The 13,069-nt window shown below is 41.4% G+C and overlaps 1 protein-coding gene across 5 annotated transcripts in view; it reads right to left on the bottom strand.

Annotated features, from left to right (window-relative positions):
* Nucleotides 1–63: 63 nt before the first annotated feature.
* Nucleotides 64–13,069, bottom strand: part of plekhg2 (pleckstrin homology domain containing, family G (with RhoGef domain) member 2) — a 115,452-nt gene continuing 102,446 nt past the window's right edge. For all 5 annotated transcript variants that reach the window (XM_061877724.1, XM_061877723.1, XM_061877722.1 and 2 more), the window contains 7 exons: nt 12,175–12,357; nt 12,011–12,103; nt 11,833–11,919; nt 4,035–4,068; nt 676–768; nt 450–551; nt 64–379 (listed from right to left, as the gene is read on the bottom strand). In XM_061877724.1, coding sequence (XP_061733708.1) covers nt 261–379; nt 450–551; nt 676–768; nt 4,035–4,068; nt 11,833–11,919; nt 12,011–12,103; nt 12,175–12,357 — 711 coding nt within the window. In that variant the 3' untranslated portion in view covers nt 64–260. The remainder of the gene's footprint in view (nt 380–449; nt 552–675; nt 769–4,034; nt 4,069–11,832; nt 11,920–12,010; nt 12,104–12,174; nt 12,358–13,069) is intronic.

The following is a 13,069-nucleotide window of genomic DNA, read 5'->3' as shown; positions in this document are numbered from 1 at the left end:
TTTTAGCATGGGTTACATTCTGGATCCCCCTTGGTAGATGGATTTTTGCAACGCTGTTGATAGTAGGATTTATATGAGTATTTATTTTAGGTATTCATAGTCTTTATAACGCTTGCAACACAGCTTACATGCAAAACGCTTCCTTTGCTCCTAAATCAGTCCTACACTGAGACACTGGGGTTGTCTTTACTGCCATTCCGTTGCACATCTGAAGCGGATTAGTTTTACAAACAGAGACATGAGTCATGTGTGAACGGTGTCTACATAATTGCTGAAGCTAAAAGTGCTGCAGGCACTTGGCTAGATCGACGAATTGATTTAGTGAGAGGAACATGCTCACCATGCGGGTGAAACGCTGCTTCGATATCCTTTGCTGGCGCTGCAAAACAAACACAGACCTTGGAGAAGCTGTTGGTTTCCTGAAATCTACTATTCTCCTTCAAGTTTACCCGACTGTCTTCTGGTTCGTCTGTACGGCAGATTTCCCTCCAGCAACAACGGCAGACCCTTCCTGTTCTTTTCAGGCGTATACGTCAGCAGTTCTGGTGGTTCTGCAAGATTGGAATGACAAACCAATCCTAAAGTGTCTGTTTCTCTTTTTTTTCCCCTTTTTAAAAGTTCATTCTGACTTTGCGATTGGAATCAAAGTGGAAAAAACACAAAAGGAAGTCCTACCTGACTGCCGTCTGCCGCGGTGATAAGCGTGATTGTCATCCAGTCGTGGGGAAGCAGAATATTTCTTCAGCTGGTCCTGGTCCAGCTGTGGGGCTAAAATGAGGCAATATAGGGGTGTTAGCAAGTTACTTTTGTGTTGTAAAAGAACAGTACTTGCGTCACATGTGTGACAATTGGAAGTGTTTGTATTTATTTGTACAATTATCTTATCAGTTAGCTACTTTGGGATAGCCGCTGGCGGTAGCAAGTTAACTAATAACATGAACAGCACACACTTGTAACTAATATTAACTTTTACAGCAGAGGTTCTTGACCCTTTTGACCTCGGACGCCCAACATTTCCACTACAGAGGGACCAGGGCCCACTCAAATATTTATACTGATTAGGAAACTTACTCTTGATTTTAATTGTATCCAATAACTATATCTAAAATACTTACAGTTTAAAAAGATAAACCTCGTCAAAAGCATGTGTTTATCACAAAGATTATTATCAAGGCTTAGATCAGGCTGATAACCAAAATAGGTACTAATCAAATATACCGCAAAAGAAGGCACTCATAAAAACTGAAAAGTATATATCAGAGCTGTTTATCTAGTTATAGATACTTTTATTAATCATAAAGCTGGCACCCAATGTTATTAAAAGAGTATTGATTTTGAATCCAGAATCATTTTGAATTGAATCATTACCCCCAAGAATCGAATCCAATCGTGTTGTGCCCGTATAAGTGGTGTGGTCACCACTCCATCCCGCCACCAGTTTGGCCTGGCAAACGTTAAAGATCCCGGATTCAGATTGTTGGCTTACTTCCAATGGCAAATCTTTTAATGGAGCTAAATCTTAATCTAAGTTAACAGGAGGGTTCAAACGGCGAGGATCAGGTCGGATTAGCGAACAGTGGCGCCTCGAGGCAGCATCATAATTCTGGCATTGTTAGAGTGCCAAAAAAAGAATAGATTGATAAAAACTTTAATTATACCCTTTGGGAAATTCAGGAACGTCTTGAAACTCACACAGAAAAAAGACATTGAAATAATGAGAATAATAAAACAAGGCTAAGATAAAGGATCTTAAAAAGAAACGGTCCAGCAGGCACAAGACATTGCTACAACGTTGATTATACATACAATTCCTTTAAAACTGACTGTGAAACAATGTTGCAAAATAATTGTATTTGTGAATTGAGACAACGTGTCAGGCTTGTCACTGACAGTTTAGTTATGTTTGGGTGTTCCTCTGTGTTTGAGTTTTACTCCTGTCAGCACTCTTATTTGAGTATAGATGGGTGGTATGGCGTAGTGGGTAGAGCGGCCGTGCCAGAAACCTGAGGGGTGCAGGTTCGCTCTCCACCACTTGACATCCAAATTGCTGCCGTTGTGTCCTTAGGCAGGACACTTCACCCTTGCAACTGGTGCTGCTCACACTGGTGAATGAATGATGAATTAATGATAGGTGGTGGTCGGAGGTGCAGCTGTGGCTACAAATGTAGCTTACCACCACCAGGTGTGAATGAATGATGAGTTCCCACTTCTCTGTGAGCGCTTTGAGTATCCAATGATAGAAAAGCGCAATATAAAATCTTATCCATTATTATTATTATTATTATTTTGGTTCCATTTCCTGCAGCTCTCACTGAGCGTTGTTTCCTGTCAACTGCTGCTGATTGCGGGCCTGGCCACACCTGGTGTCAATCAGCTGGCTGCTATTTATGCCTGCCTTGCCCTTCAGTCAGTGCTCGAGGATTGTTTGCTGTCTCCAGTTTTCCTGGTATCCTGTTTCCTGTTATCCTGGTTCCTGTTTTCCCTGCATTTCCTTTTGACATTAAAGTCATGTTTTCCTGCAACATGCCTGCCATCTCTGCTTGTTGGTGTTCTTCACAAGCAGTTCCTGACAGAATCCTTGAGCCAAATACGAACCCTGTGGAGATTTCAATGGCAGAGAGGCTTGACGGGATTTCGCCGCTGAGGGCCGAATGGAGGAGATGTTTTGCCTTGTTTCAGTCTCCCTCCCACCCATCTCTGTCGTATGTTGGCCTCCTTGGGTACGTCTGGGACGCCGCCATCAACCCCGGTAGCCCTGCAGACGGCACCATCCTCTCCCGTGGGCCTGCAGAGGCCACCATCTTCTCTGGTGGGCCTGCAGACGGAACCATCCTCTCCGGTGTGCCTGCGGGGGACACCATCAACCCCTATGGGCCTGCAGACGCTAACAGTGCAGCCGCATGCTGATCCGGCTCGTCCTCCGACAACGACATCGTCTTCAGCGGCTCCTCCCACAACGTCGCCAGCTTCTCTGCCTCCGCGGGCCGTCCCAGGGCAACCCCATCCTCTACAGCTTACCTACCGCACAAGCAGCCATCAGGCGCCTGTGCACAGCCCTCTCGTGGGCCATGGATGTGGCGGTTCTATGGGCGACCGCCTCCCCAATTGTTGTCGCGTTCAACTCCCCGCCTCCGCCTGACTCGGGGACACTTGGCCTTGCGACCCACCGCCATTCCTCCCACCAACTTCCCTTGGTTTTGAACTTTTTGTTTAAACTTAAAACGTCTGCAATCCGTTATCGGAAGGGGGGCTATTGTCAGGCTTGTCACTGACAGTTTGGTTATGTTTGGGTTTTCCTCTGTTTATTTCCTGCATGTCTCCCTGAGTTCTGTTTCCCCTCACCTGCTGCTAATTGGCTGCTATTTATGCCCGCCTCGCCCTTCAGTCAGGGCTCGAGGGTTGTTTGCTGTCTCCAGCTTTCCTGTTATCCTGGTTCCTGTTTTTCCTGCATTTCCTTTTGACAATAAAGTAACGTTTTCCTGCGACACGCCTGCCATTTCTGCATCTTGGGGTTCGTCACCAGCAGTTCCTGACACAACTTTGATGTCTAACGTTGGATCCACATTGTTGGTTGGGAAATTACAAAATTTCCATGGTCAAATCAACATTAGAAACTGACCTTGATTAAAGGACATCAAAAAGCATGTTGTATTTGTGTTGTAGAATATTGGTTAGAAAATTATCAAAATTTAATGGTCAAATCAACGTCAGAACCCAACATTGATTAAATGTTGTCAAAACGCATGTTGTTTCAACATTATGTTCGAGTTTTCAACGTCACAACCTAATTCAACAAGTTCTCAACGTGGTTTCAATGTCTTGTGCCAACTGGGCGAGTTCTCAATTAAATTTTGATTAAGATCTACTGTGCTGTTTTTTTTAAGTCGAAAGGCAAAGAATAATTGTTGTGGTTGCCTATCGAGAAATTAAGATGCAGTTCTGTGTGTGCTCTTTAATCATAATACGGGAATGTCAAGTGGTGTTTGGAATGACTGAAAAGGTATTACAACAAAGTTTGTGTGTTTCTCACTCACACTGGTAGAAGTTGTCTCCCAGGACCTGTCTGGCCTGAAGAACACAAATCAGAATTGGGGGTTAAATCACCAAAAATGATTCCCGTGCGCGGCCACCGCTGCAGCCCACTGCTCCCCTCACCTGCCAGGAGGTGATCAAGGGTGATGGGTCAAATGCAGAGAATAATTTCACCACACCTAGTGTGTGTGTGACAATCATTGGTACTTTAACTTTTTAACCTAATATTAATGAAGCAGAAACAACATGACATTGTTTCAAAAAGGGCCATAGCACCAAATTCTGGGCCCACATACAGAAAACTCTGAAAACACCCCCCACCTCACCCTAAACCAGTTCTTCTCAAACAATGGGGCTGTATAATGCTTCAAACCTTTGGGTTTTGTAGGTCAAAGTGTTTTATATCTTGTGTTCCTGAGTTAAGGCTGCTGATCGATTCAAATTGATTGACTTTATTGGATTAGATTTTTCAGTATAAAATTGTTCAAATTGCTCCAAATTTTTTTATAGTCTAAATAAGAATTTATTTATTTTATTTTACTTTTTAAAACCCAGCATCACACCGCCCCATACACACACACATTTATGTTTACATACACTAAAAACTCATCATTGCATGGAATTTTGTTAAAAAAAAAAAATACTTTTTGAAAGACAACCTTAATTAGGTTTTTCTATCTTTTAAAGATGGGTTTAACCTATCTAGAACAAATCTAAGTAAACCCCCTAAATCAGGGGTCTCAAACATACGGCCCGCGGGCCGATTGCGGCCCGCGAGACGTTATTTTGCGGCCCGCACTTTGATATGACAATTTAATGTATGTGCGGTCCGCGAGTTTAATATGAACGGAACTTGACAGCGTCATACTTCCCAACGTTCCCAAATTTTACGGGAGTCCCCTGAATATCAGGGTATCCATTCTCTTGTAATCCCTGCCGATTTTTGCCCAATTAACAATACTCAGGGGGTGCTGCAATGGCAGTGTTCTTAACGCTCTTTGAATCCTGTACAGACCGCATGCAAGCCTATTTGTTTGTTGCATTTGGCTGAGCAGTACACTTGTGTGATATTGCAAGACATATTTGGTCAACAGCTATACAAGTCACACTGAGGGTGGCCGTAAAAAAATCTTCAACACTGTTACAAATATGTGACAGACTGTGAACCCACACCAAACAAGAATGACAAACACATTTCAGGAGAACTTCCGAACCGTAATACAACATAAACTCAACATAACAAATACCTAGAATCCCATGCAGCCCTGACTCTTCCAGGCTACAATACACACACCCACGCCACCACCAACCCCCACGCCCCCACCCTCCCTACTTGCGTCAGTTGAGGTGGTGTATATTGTAGCGCGGGAGAGTTTGGGCTGCAAGGTGTTCTGGATATTTATTCTCTTGTAAGTTGTGTTAGGGTGCGGATGTTCTCCCAAAATGTGTTTTAATTCTTGTTTGGTGTGGGTTCAAAGTGTGGCGCATATTTGTAACTGTGTTAAAATCGTTTATACGGCCACCCTCAGTGTGACCTGTATGGCTGTTGATTAAGTACGTCTTGCAGCCAATGATGTTGTTCTGCACAAGTCTCGCACAACATGATTTAGAGTTGCCACTTTAGTTGTGTTATGAGCGCAATGACGAGTTGTAATTATTGATGGTACGCTATGTGAAGGTATGCCAAGGGTTAAGTGAGATTTATCAAAAACATTCTAAAAAATAGCACTCAGTGATAAATACTTAATAAATGTATGTATTGGATAACACTTCAACAAAATATGAATGTAAATTCACAAACTGTGAAAAGAAATGCAACAATGCAACATTAAGTGTTGACAGCTAGATTTTTTGTGGACATGTTCTATAAATATTGATGTTAAATTTCTTTTTTTGTGAACAAATGTTTATAATTAAGTTCATGAATCTGTGGCGCAGTAGAGGAGTGGCCGTGCACAACCCGAGGGTCCCTGGTTCAATCCCCACCTAGTACCAACCTCGTCACGTCCGTTGTGTCCTGAGCAAGACACTTCACCCTTGCTCCTGATGGGTGCTGGTTAGCCCCTTGCATGGCAGCTCCCTCCATCAGTGTGTGAATGTGTGTGTGAATGGGTAAATGTGGAAGTAGTGTCAAAGCGCTTTGAGTACCTTGAAGGTAGAAAAGCGCTATACAAGTACAACCCATTTATCATTTATCATTTACAATCCCCTGAGAGGGCACTTTAAGTTGATGATTACTATGTGTGGAAATCTTTATTTATAATTGAATTACTTGATTATTTTTCAACAAGTTTTTTTGTTATTTTTATATCTTTTTTTCCCAAATAGTTCAAGAAAGACCACTACAAATGAGCAATATTTTGCACTGTTATACAATTTAATAAATCAGAAACTGATGACATAGTGCTGTATTTTACTTCTTTATCTCTTTTTTCAACCAAAATGCTTTGCTCTGATTAGGGGGTACTTGAATTAAAAAAATGTTCACAGCGGGTACATCACTTAAAAAAGGTTGAGAACCACTGTTGTAGAGGACGTTAAAGGCAGTGCAATCACGGCAGCCCTTAATAATGTCAGCCGGGTGAAACTTGGGACAAATTCGGAAAAATGGTTGCACCGGTAGATTGTCGGGAGGTGCACTGAAATTCAGGAGTCTCCCAGAAAAATCGTGAGGGTTGGCTTTCGAAAGCCAATCATAGAAGGTGAATTTATTAAAAAGTGCGTGTTAGATTTTTTAAGAAATATTTTCTTGCGTCCCAGCCTCACCCAGTTTCTGCATCCAGTGGCCCCCAAGTAAATTGGGTTTGAGACCCCAGCCCTAAATAATATGGTATTGTTTTGGAATACGGGTGTATCTCGACTTCCGCCCGAATGCAGCTGAGATAGGCTCCAGCACCCTCTGCGACCCCAAAAGGGACAAGCGGTAGAAAACTGGATGGATGGACTTCTTTTTTTAAAATAATTACATATTTAATTGGCACAGGAAACATTTTTTCAAAAGCTCAGGGGCTACCCTCTGTTGGGGATCTTGGTACAATATCTCTATTTTGACGCTGCTGGTTTCAAAGTCCATCCATCCATCCATTTTCTACCGCTTATTCCCTTTCGGGGTCGCGGGGGGGCGCTGGCGCCTATCTTAGCTACAATCGGGCGGAAGGCAGGGTACACCCTGGACAAGTCGCCACCTCATCGCAGGGCCAACACAGATAGATGGACAACATTCACACTCACATTCACACACTAGGGCCAATTTAGTGTTGCAATTAACCTATCCCCACGTGCATGTCTTTGGAAGTGGGAGGAAGCCGGAGTACCCGGAGGGAACCCACGCATTCACGGGGAGAACATGCAAACTCCACACAGAAAGATCCCGAGCCTGGATTTGAACCCAGGACTGCAGGAACTTCGTATTGTGAGGCAGACGCACTAACCCCTCTTCCACCGTGAAGCCCCGGTTTCAAAGTCAACTCACAGTAATGTGTGTGATGCACACCAGCAGGGGGCAGCAAAGGCCAACAGAGACTACTACTACTACTGCTGCTAGTACTACATAACTTATTATCTTGTACTACACATCTTATTCAATTGTACTACATGACTTATTACCTGGTACTACAAACCCCGTTTCAATATGAATTGGGGAATTGTGTTATATGTAAATATAAACGGAATACAGTGATTTGCAAATCCCTTTCAACCCATTTTCAGTTGAATGCACTACAAAGACAAGATATTTGATGTTCAAACTCATAAACTTTATTTTTTTTTGCAAATAATAATTAACTTAGAATTCCATGGCTGCAACACGTGCCAACTACTTTATAAAAATTATTTATTTACTTGTATATCACATTTGTATTTGTATATTTATTCATATATGCATATGTATTAAAATCATATATATATATATATATATATATATATATATATATATATATATATATATATATATATATATGGGCTTCACGGTGGAAGAGGGGTTAGTGCGTCTGCCTCACAATACAAAGGTCCTGCAGTCCTGTGTTTAATCCCAGGCTCGGGATCTTTCTGTGTGGAGTTTGCATGTTCTCCCCGTGAATGCATGGGTTCCCTCCGGGTACTCCGGCTTCCTCCCACTTCCAAAGACATGCACCTGGGGATAGTTTGATTGGCAAGACTAAATTGGCCCTAGTGTGTGAATGTGAGTGTGAATGTTGTCTGTCTATCTGTGTTGGCCCTGCGATGAGATGGCGACTTGTCCAAGGTGTACACTACCTTCCGCCCGATTGTAGCCGAGATACGCGCCAATGCGCCCCGCGAACCCAAAAGGGATTAAGCGGTAGAAAATGGATGGGTATATATATATATATCCATCCATCCATCCATCCATTTTCTACCGCTTATTCCCTTTCGGGGTCGCGGGGGGCGCTGGCGCCTATCTCAGCTACAATCGGGCGGAAGGCAGGGTACACCCTGGACAAGTCGCCACCTCATCGCAGGGCCAACACAGATAGACAGACAACATTCACACACTAGGGCCAATTTTAGTGTTGCCAATCAACCTATCCCCAGGTGCATGTCTTTGGAAGTGGGAGGAAGCCGGAGTACCCGGAGGGAACCCACGCAGTCACGGGGAGAACATGCAAACTCCACACAGAAAGATCCCGAGCCTGGATTCGAACCCAGGACTGCAGGAACTTCGTATTGTGAGGCAGACGCACTAACCCCTCTGCCACCGTGAAGCCCATATATATATATATATATATATATATATATATATATATATATATATATATATATATATATATATATGTATAAGTTTATGTGAGACAATTCTAATTCCATACTTGTTACTTCGTAATACATATCTTATTACCTTGTACTAAATATATTGTTACCTTGTACTACATGTCTTGTTACTTTGTACTACATTTCATGTTACCTTGTACTACATATATTATTACTTTGTACTGCATATCTTGTTATTTTGTATTACATATTTTGTCACTTTGTACTACATATTTTGTCACTTTGTTCAACATATCTAGTTACTTTGTACTACATATCTAGTTACTTTGTACTACATATCTTTTTACTTTGTACTAAATGTTTTGTTACATTGTACTTCATGTCTTGTTACCTTGTGCTACATATCATGTTACCTTGTATTGCATATTTTGTTACTTAGTACTACATGTCTTCTTACTTTGTACTCCATGTCTTGTTACTTTGTACTACATATCTTATTACTTTGTACTACATATCTTTTTAACTTGTACTAAAAAATCGTAATAAATTGTACTACATGTCTTATTACCTGGTTCAACATATCTCATTGCTTTGTGCTCCATATCTTGTTAACTTGTAGTACATGTCTTGTTACTTTGTACTACATGTCTTGTTACTCTGTAATACATATCTTATTACTTTGTGCTACATATCTTTTTACATTGTACTACATGTATTGTTACTTTGTACTACTTATCATGTTACTTTGTACTACATGTCTTATTACTTTGTACTACATATCGTGAAGTGAAGTGAATTGTTTTTATATAGCGCTTTTCTCTAGTGACTCAAAGCGCTTTTACATAGTGAAACCCAATATCTAAGTTACATTTAAATCAGCGTGGGTGGCACTGGGAGCAGGTGGGTAAAGTGACTTGCCCAAGGGCACAACGGCAGTGACTCGTTTGGCGGAAGTGGGGATTGAACCTGGAACCCTTCAAGTTGCTGGAGCAGCCGCTCAACCAACCGAGCTATACCGCCCGTGTTACTTTGTACTACATGTCTTATTACTTTGTACTACATATCTTGTTACTTTGGATTACACGTCTTGTTAATATGTACCACATGTCTTATTACTTTGTACTAATATCTTGTTACTTTGTACTGCATATCGTGTTACTTTGTACTACATGTCTTATTACTTTGTACTACATATTGTGTTACTTAGTACTACATGTCTTGTTACTTTGTACTACATGTTTTGTTACTTTGTACAACATGTCTTGTTACTTTGTACATGTCTTATTACTTTGTACTACATATCGTGTTACTTTGTACAACAGTTCTTGTTATTTTGTATTACATATTTTGTTACATTGTACTACATATCTTGTTACTTTGTACTACATATCTTGTTACTTTGTACTACATCAATGTTCCCTCCAAGGTGCGCACCTGTGCAATTGTGCACTGCCAAGCGTCCTCTGCGCACGGCAAATCTATGCAATGCACGAAATCAAATAAAAAAATAAGCGCATAACAATTTTCGACACACGGACACGACAGAGAAAACAGTTTTCGTCATCGTTGTTCAAATTTTGTAATGTCTGTCGAGACGCTTTGAGGACATGAATTCCATCACTTAACTGAGCAAAACTCTTTATTGTCGGCCATAAACATATCACCAAAACATTAGTAAAAAAAATTATATCTAGCAATACTGGTCATTTTCTGCAGTACAAACGAGACCAAAAGCAACTTTGTTACATCAACAGCAGCCGCTCTCTCTTTCTCACTTGCTCCAAAACATGCACATATGGCACTTAGCCAGTGATGCGTTTACAGCCACACAAAAAGTCTGACAACTCGAACACCACACATAAAATGTCATTCCAGGTGGTTACACTAAGATTTACTAATCAAATGTCTGCTTATTCTAGTGTCATTTATTAGGAATCTAAATTTATAAATATTATACATGAAATGCTGTTAGTATATTAAATAAATACTAATAAAAATATATTTTTTACAAACAGGAACTTGCAGGAATGCTTACGTCTCATTGTGCAACATGTGAATGTTTTAATGGGAACTAAATGCAATGTCTGCAAGGGGTACAAATTATTTCCAAAGCAGGACCTCCACCCAGACAAACAAAACAAGTACACAATTCATAAAAAACAATATTTGTTGTTATTGTCATTGTAAGTGGGCCTAAACACTTATATTAGAAAATGACCTCATGGAAATGACTGCTGTCATTTGATTATATTAAGAGAATGTTGTCTGTCTATCTGTGTTGGCCCTGCGATGAGGTGGGGACTTGTCCAGGCGCTACCCCGCCTCCCGCCTGAATGCAGCTGAGATAGGCTCCAGTGACCCCGAAAGCGACAAGCGGTATAAAATGGATAGATTGATGGAGATTGAACTTGTTATTTAGTCAGGTTTGGGACAGGTGTGCTGCTGGTGTCGCCACAGTGTGCATGTCTGATGTTGCTCACGTGGGCTCCACTGAATGCTCAGGGAGTTTTTGCGTTTGCTCACAGACATGAACAATTAGAGGGAACATTGTACTACATGTCTTGTTACTTTGTACTACATATCATGTTACCTTGTATTACATATTTTGTTACTTTGTACTAAATGTCTTGTTACTTTGTACTACATGTCTTATTACTTTGTACTACACGGCTTGTTACTTTGTACTACATGTCTTGTTACTTTGTACTACATATCATGTTACCTTGTATTACATATTTTGTTACTTTGTACTAAATGTCTTGTTACTTTGTACTACACGGCTTGTTACTTTGTACTACATGTCTTGTTACTTTGTACTACATATCATGTTACCTTGTATTACATATTTTGTTACTTTGTATTATGTCTTGTTACTTTGTACTTCATGTCTTGTTACATTTACACTGCATGTCTTTTTATATTTACTACATATCTTGTTACTTTGTACTACGTATCTTGTTAGTTTGTACTACATGTCTTATTACTTTGTACTACATGTCTTGTTACTTTGTACAACATGTCTTGTTACTTTGTACTACATGTCTTGTTACTTTGTACAACATGTCTTGTTACCTTGTGTGGCAGCAAAGCGGGATGGTTTTCGACGATGAGTTTCTTGAGGTAGTGCACCCACAGCCTCTTCTCCTCCATGTTTTTAGTCTGCCAGCAAAGAGCACAAGTGTTCAGTGTACTCGCACAGCGCGACCTTTCTTCTCTCCACTAACACCTGAAAGAACCTTCCAGAAGTCACCTGGACCACGTGCTGCTGTTTGGGGATCATCAAGTCGGACACTCGGAAAAACAGCGGCTCCTTCAGCGTGTCGACGAGGTGCAGATTGCAACACTGCGGCACAGGAAGACGACACATCTGGGCATGTTGGTCTGGTCAAGCGAAGGGAGGCGTCCGCGACTTACGAAGATGTGCGTGTTGTACACAAACTGATCCGTGCGCTTTTTGGCGATCAGCAGCATCTTGTCGAACAGGAAAAACGCTCGCTCCTTTTTCACCCGCTGCACCTTGAAGGAACCTTCCAGGACCAGCTCACCAAAACCGCTCAGGTCTGGACCGTTCCAGTTCACCAAGAGGGACTCGATTTCCTGTAAGGACGACGGCGGCGAAAGGTCAACAAGGCTGGAAGTGAAGGGTGGCACTTGCAGCCGCGATTGAAGTTTGAACTTCATGCTTGCTGGTAACCAGCTGCATGACAACTTCTGACCTAACACAAGCAGCAACCAGAAGATGAAGACGTTTGACTACGGCTGTGTCTCAATTTGCGCACCTCCAAACTCACACTTGGTACTTGGAGTGAATAAGTACGCTACTGTGAGGGCCTGATCGACTAAGATCCAAATATCCTGAGCTAAACAGTGTGGGAAAAATATAAAATAGCGTGTACTAGGGTTGTGCGGTATATCGGTACTAATGAGTAAAAAACTGTACTATACCGCTTCTGTAAAATACCGGTTGTCTTTTTTTTTCCGGACATGAAGGCACGCTGTCGTCACGTCGTGACATTGCTGGTAAAAAGTTAGGCAACGCACACGCAAGTAGTACTTACAGGCAGAAACAGTATGCAGACAAACGAGGGAGAATGGATGCATTTTGGCTTAGAAACCAACGGATGTGCTTTTAAAGGGGAACTGCACTTTTTTCAGAATTTTGCCTATTGTTTACAATCCTTTTGCAAGACAAGAAGACAAAAGTTCTATTTTTTTTTGCTTTCTAACTGACGTGCGGTGAACTAAACACCAGGTGAGGCACACATACTTTTTTTTATCTTACTTAAATTCATATGTGCAGCTCTAGTCA

The sequence above is a fragment of the Nerophis ophidion genome, linkage group LG18 (assembly GCF_033978795.1).
Source record: "Nerophis ophidion isolate RoL-2023_Sa linkage group LG18, RoL_Noph_v1.0, whole genome shotgun sequence".
Lineage (NCBI taxonomy): Eukaryota > Metazoa > Chordata > Actinopteri > Syngnathiformes > Syngnathidae > Nerophis > Nerophis ophidion.
This window is presented reverse-complemented; position numbering and strand designations above follow the sequence as displayed.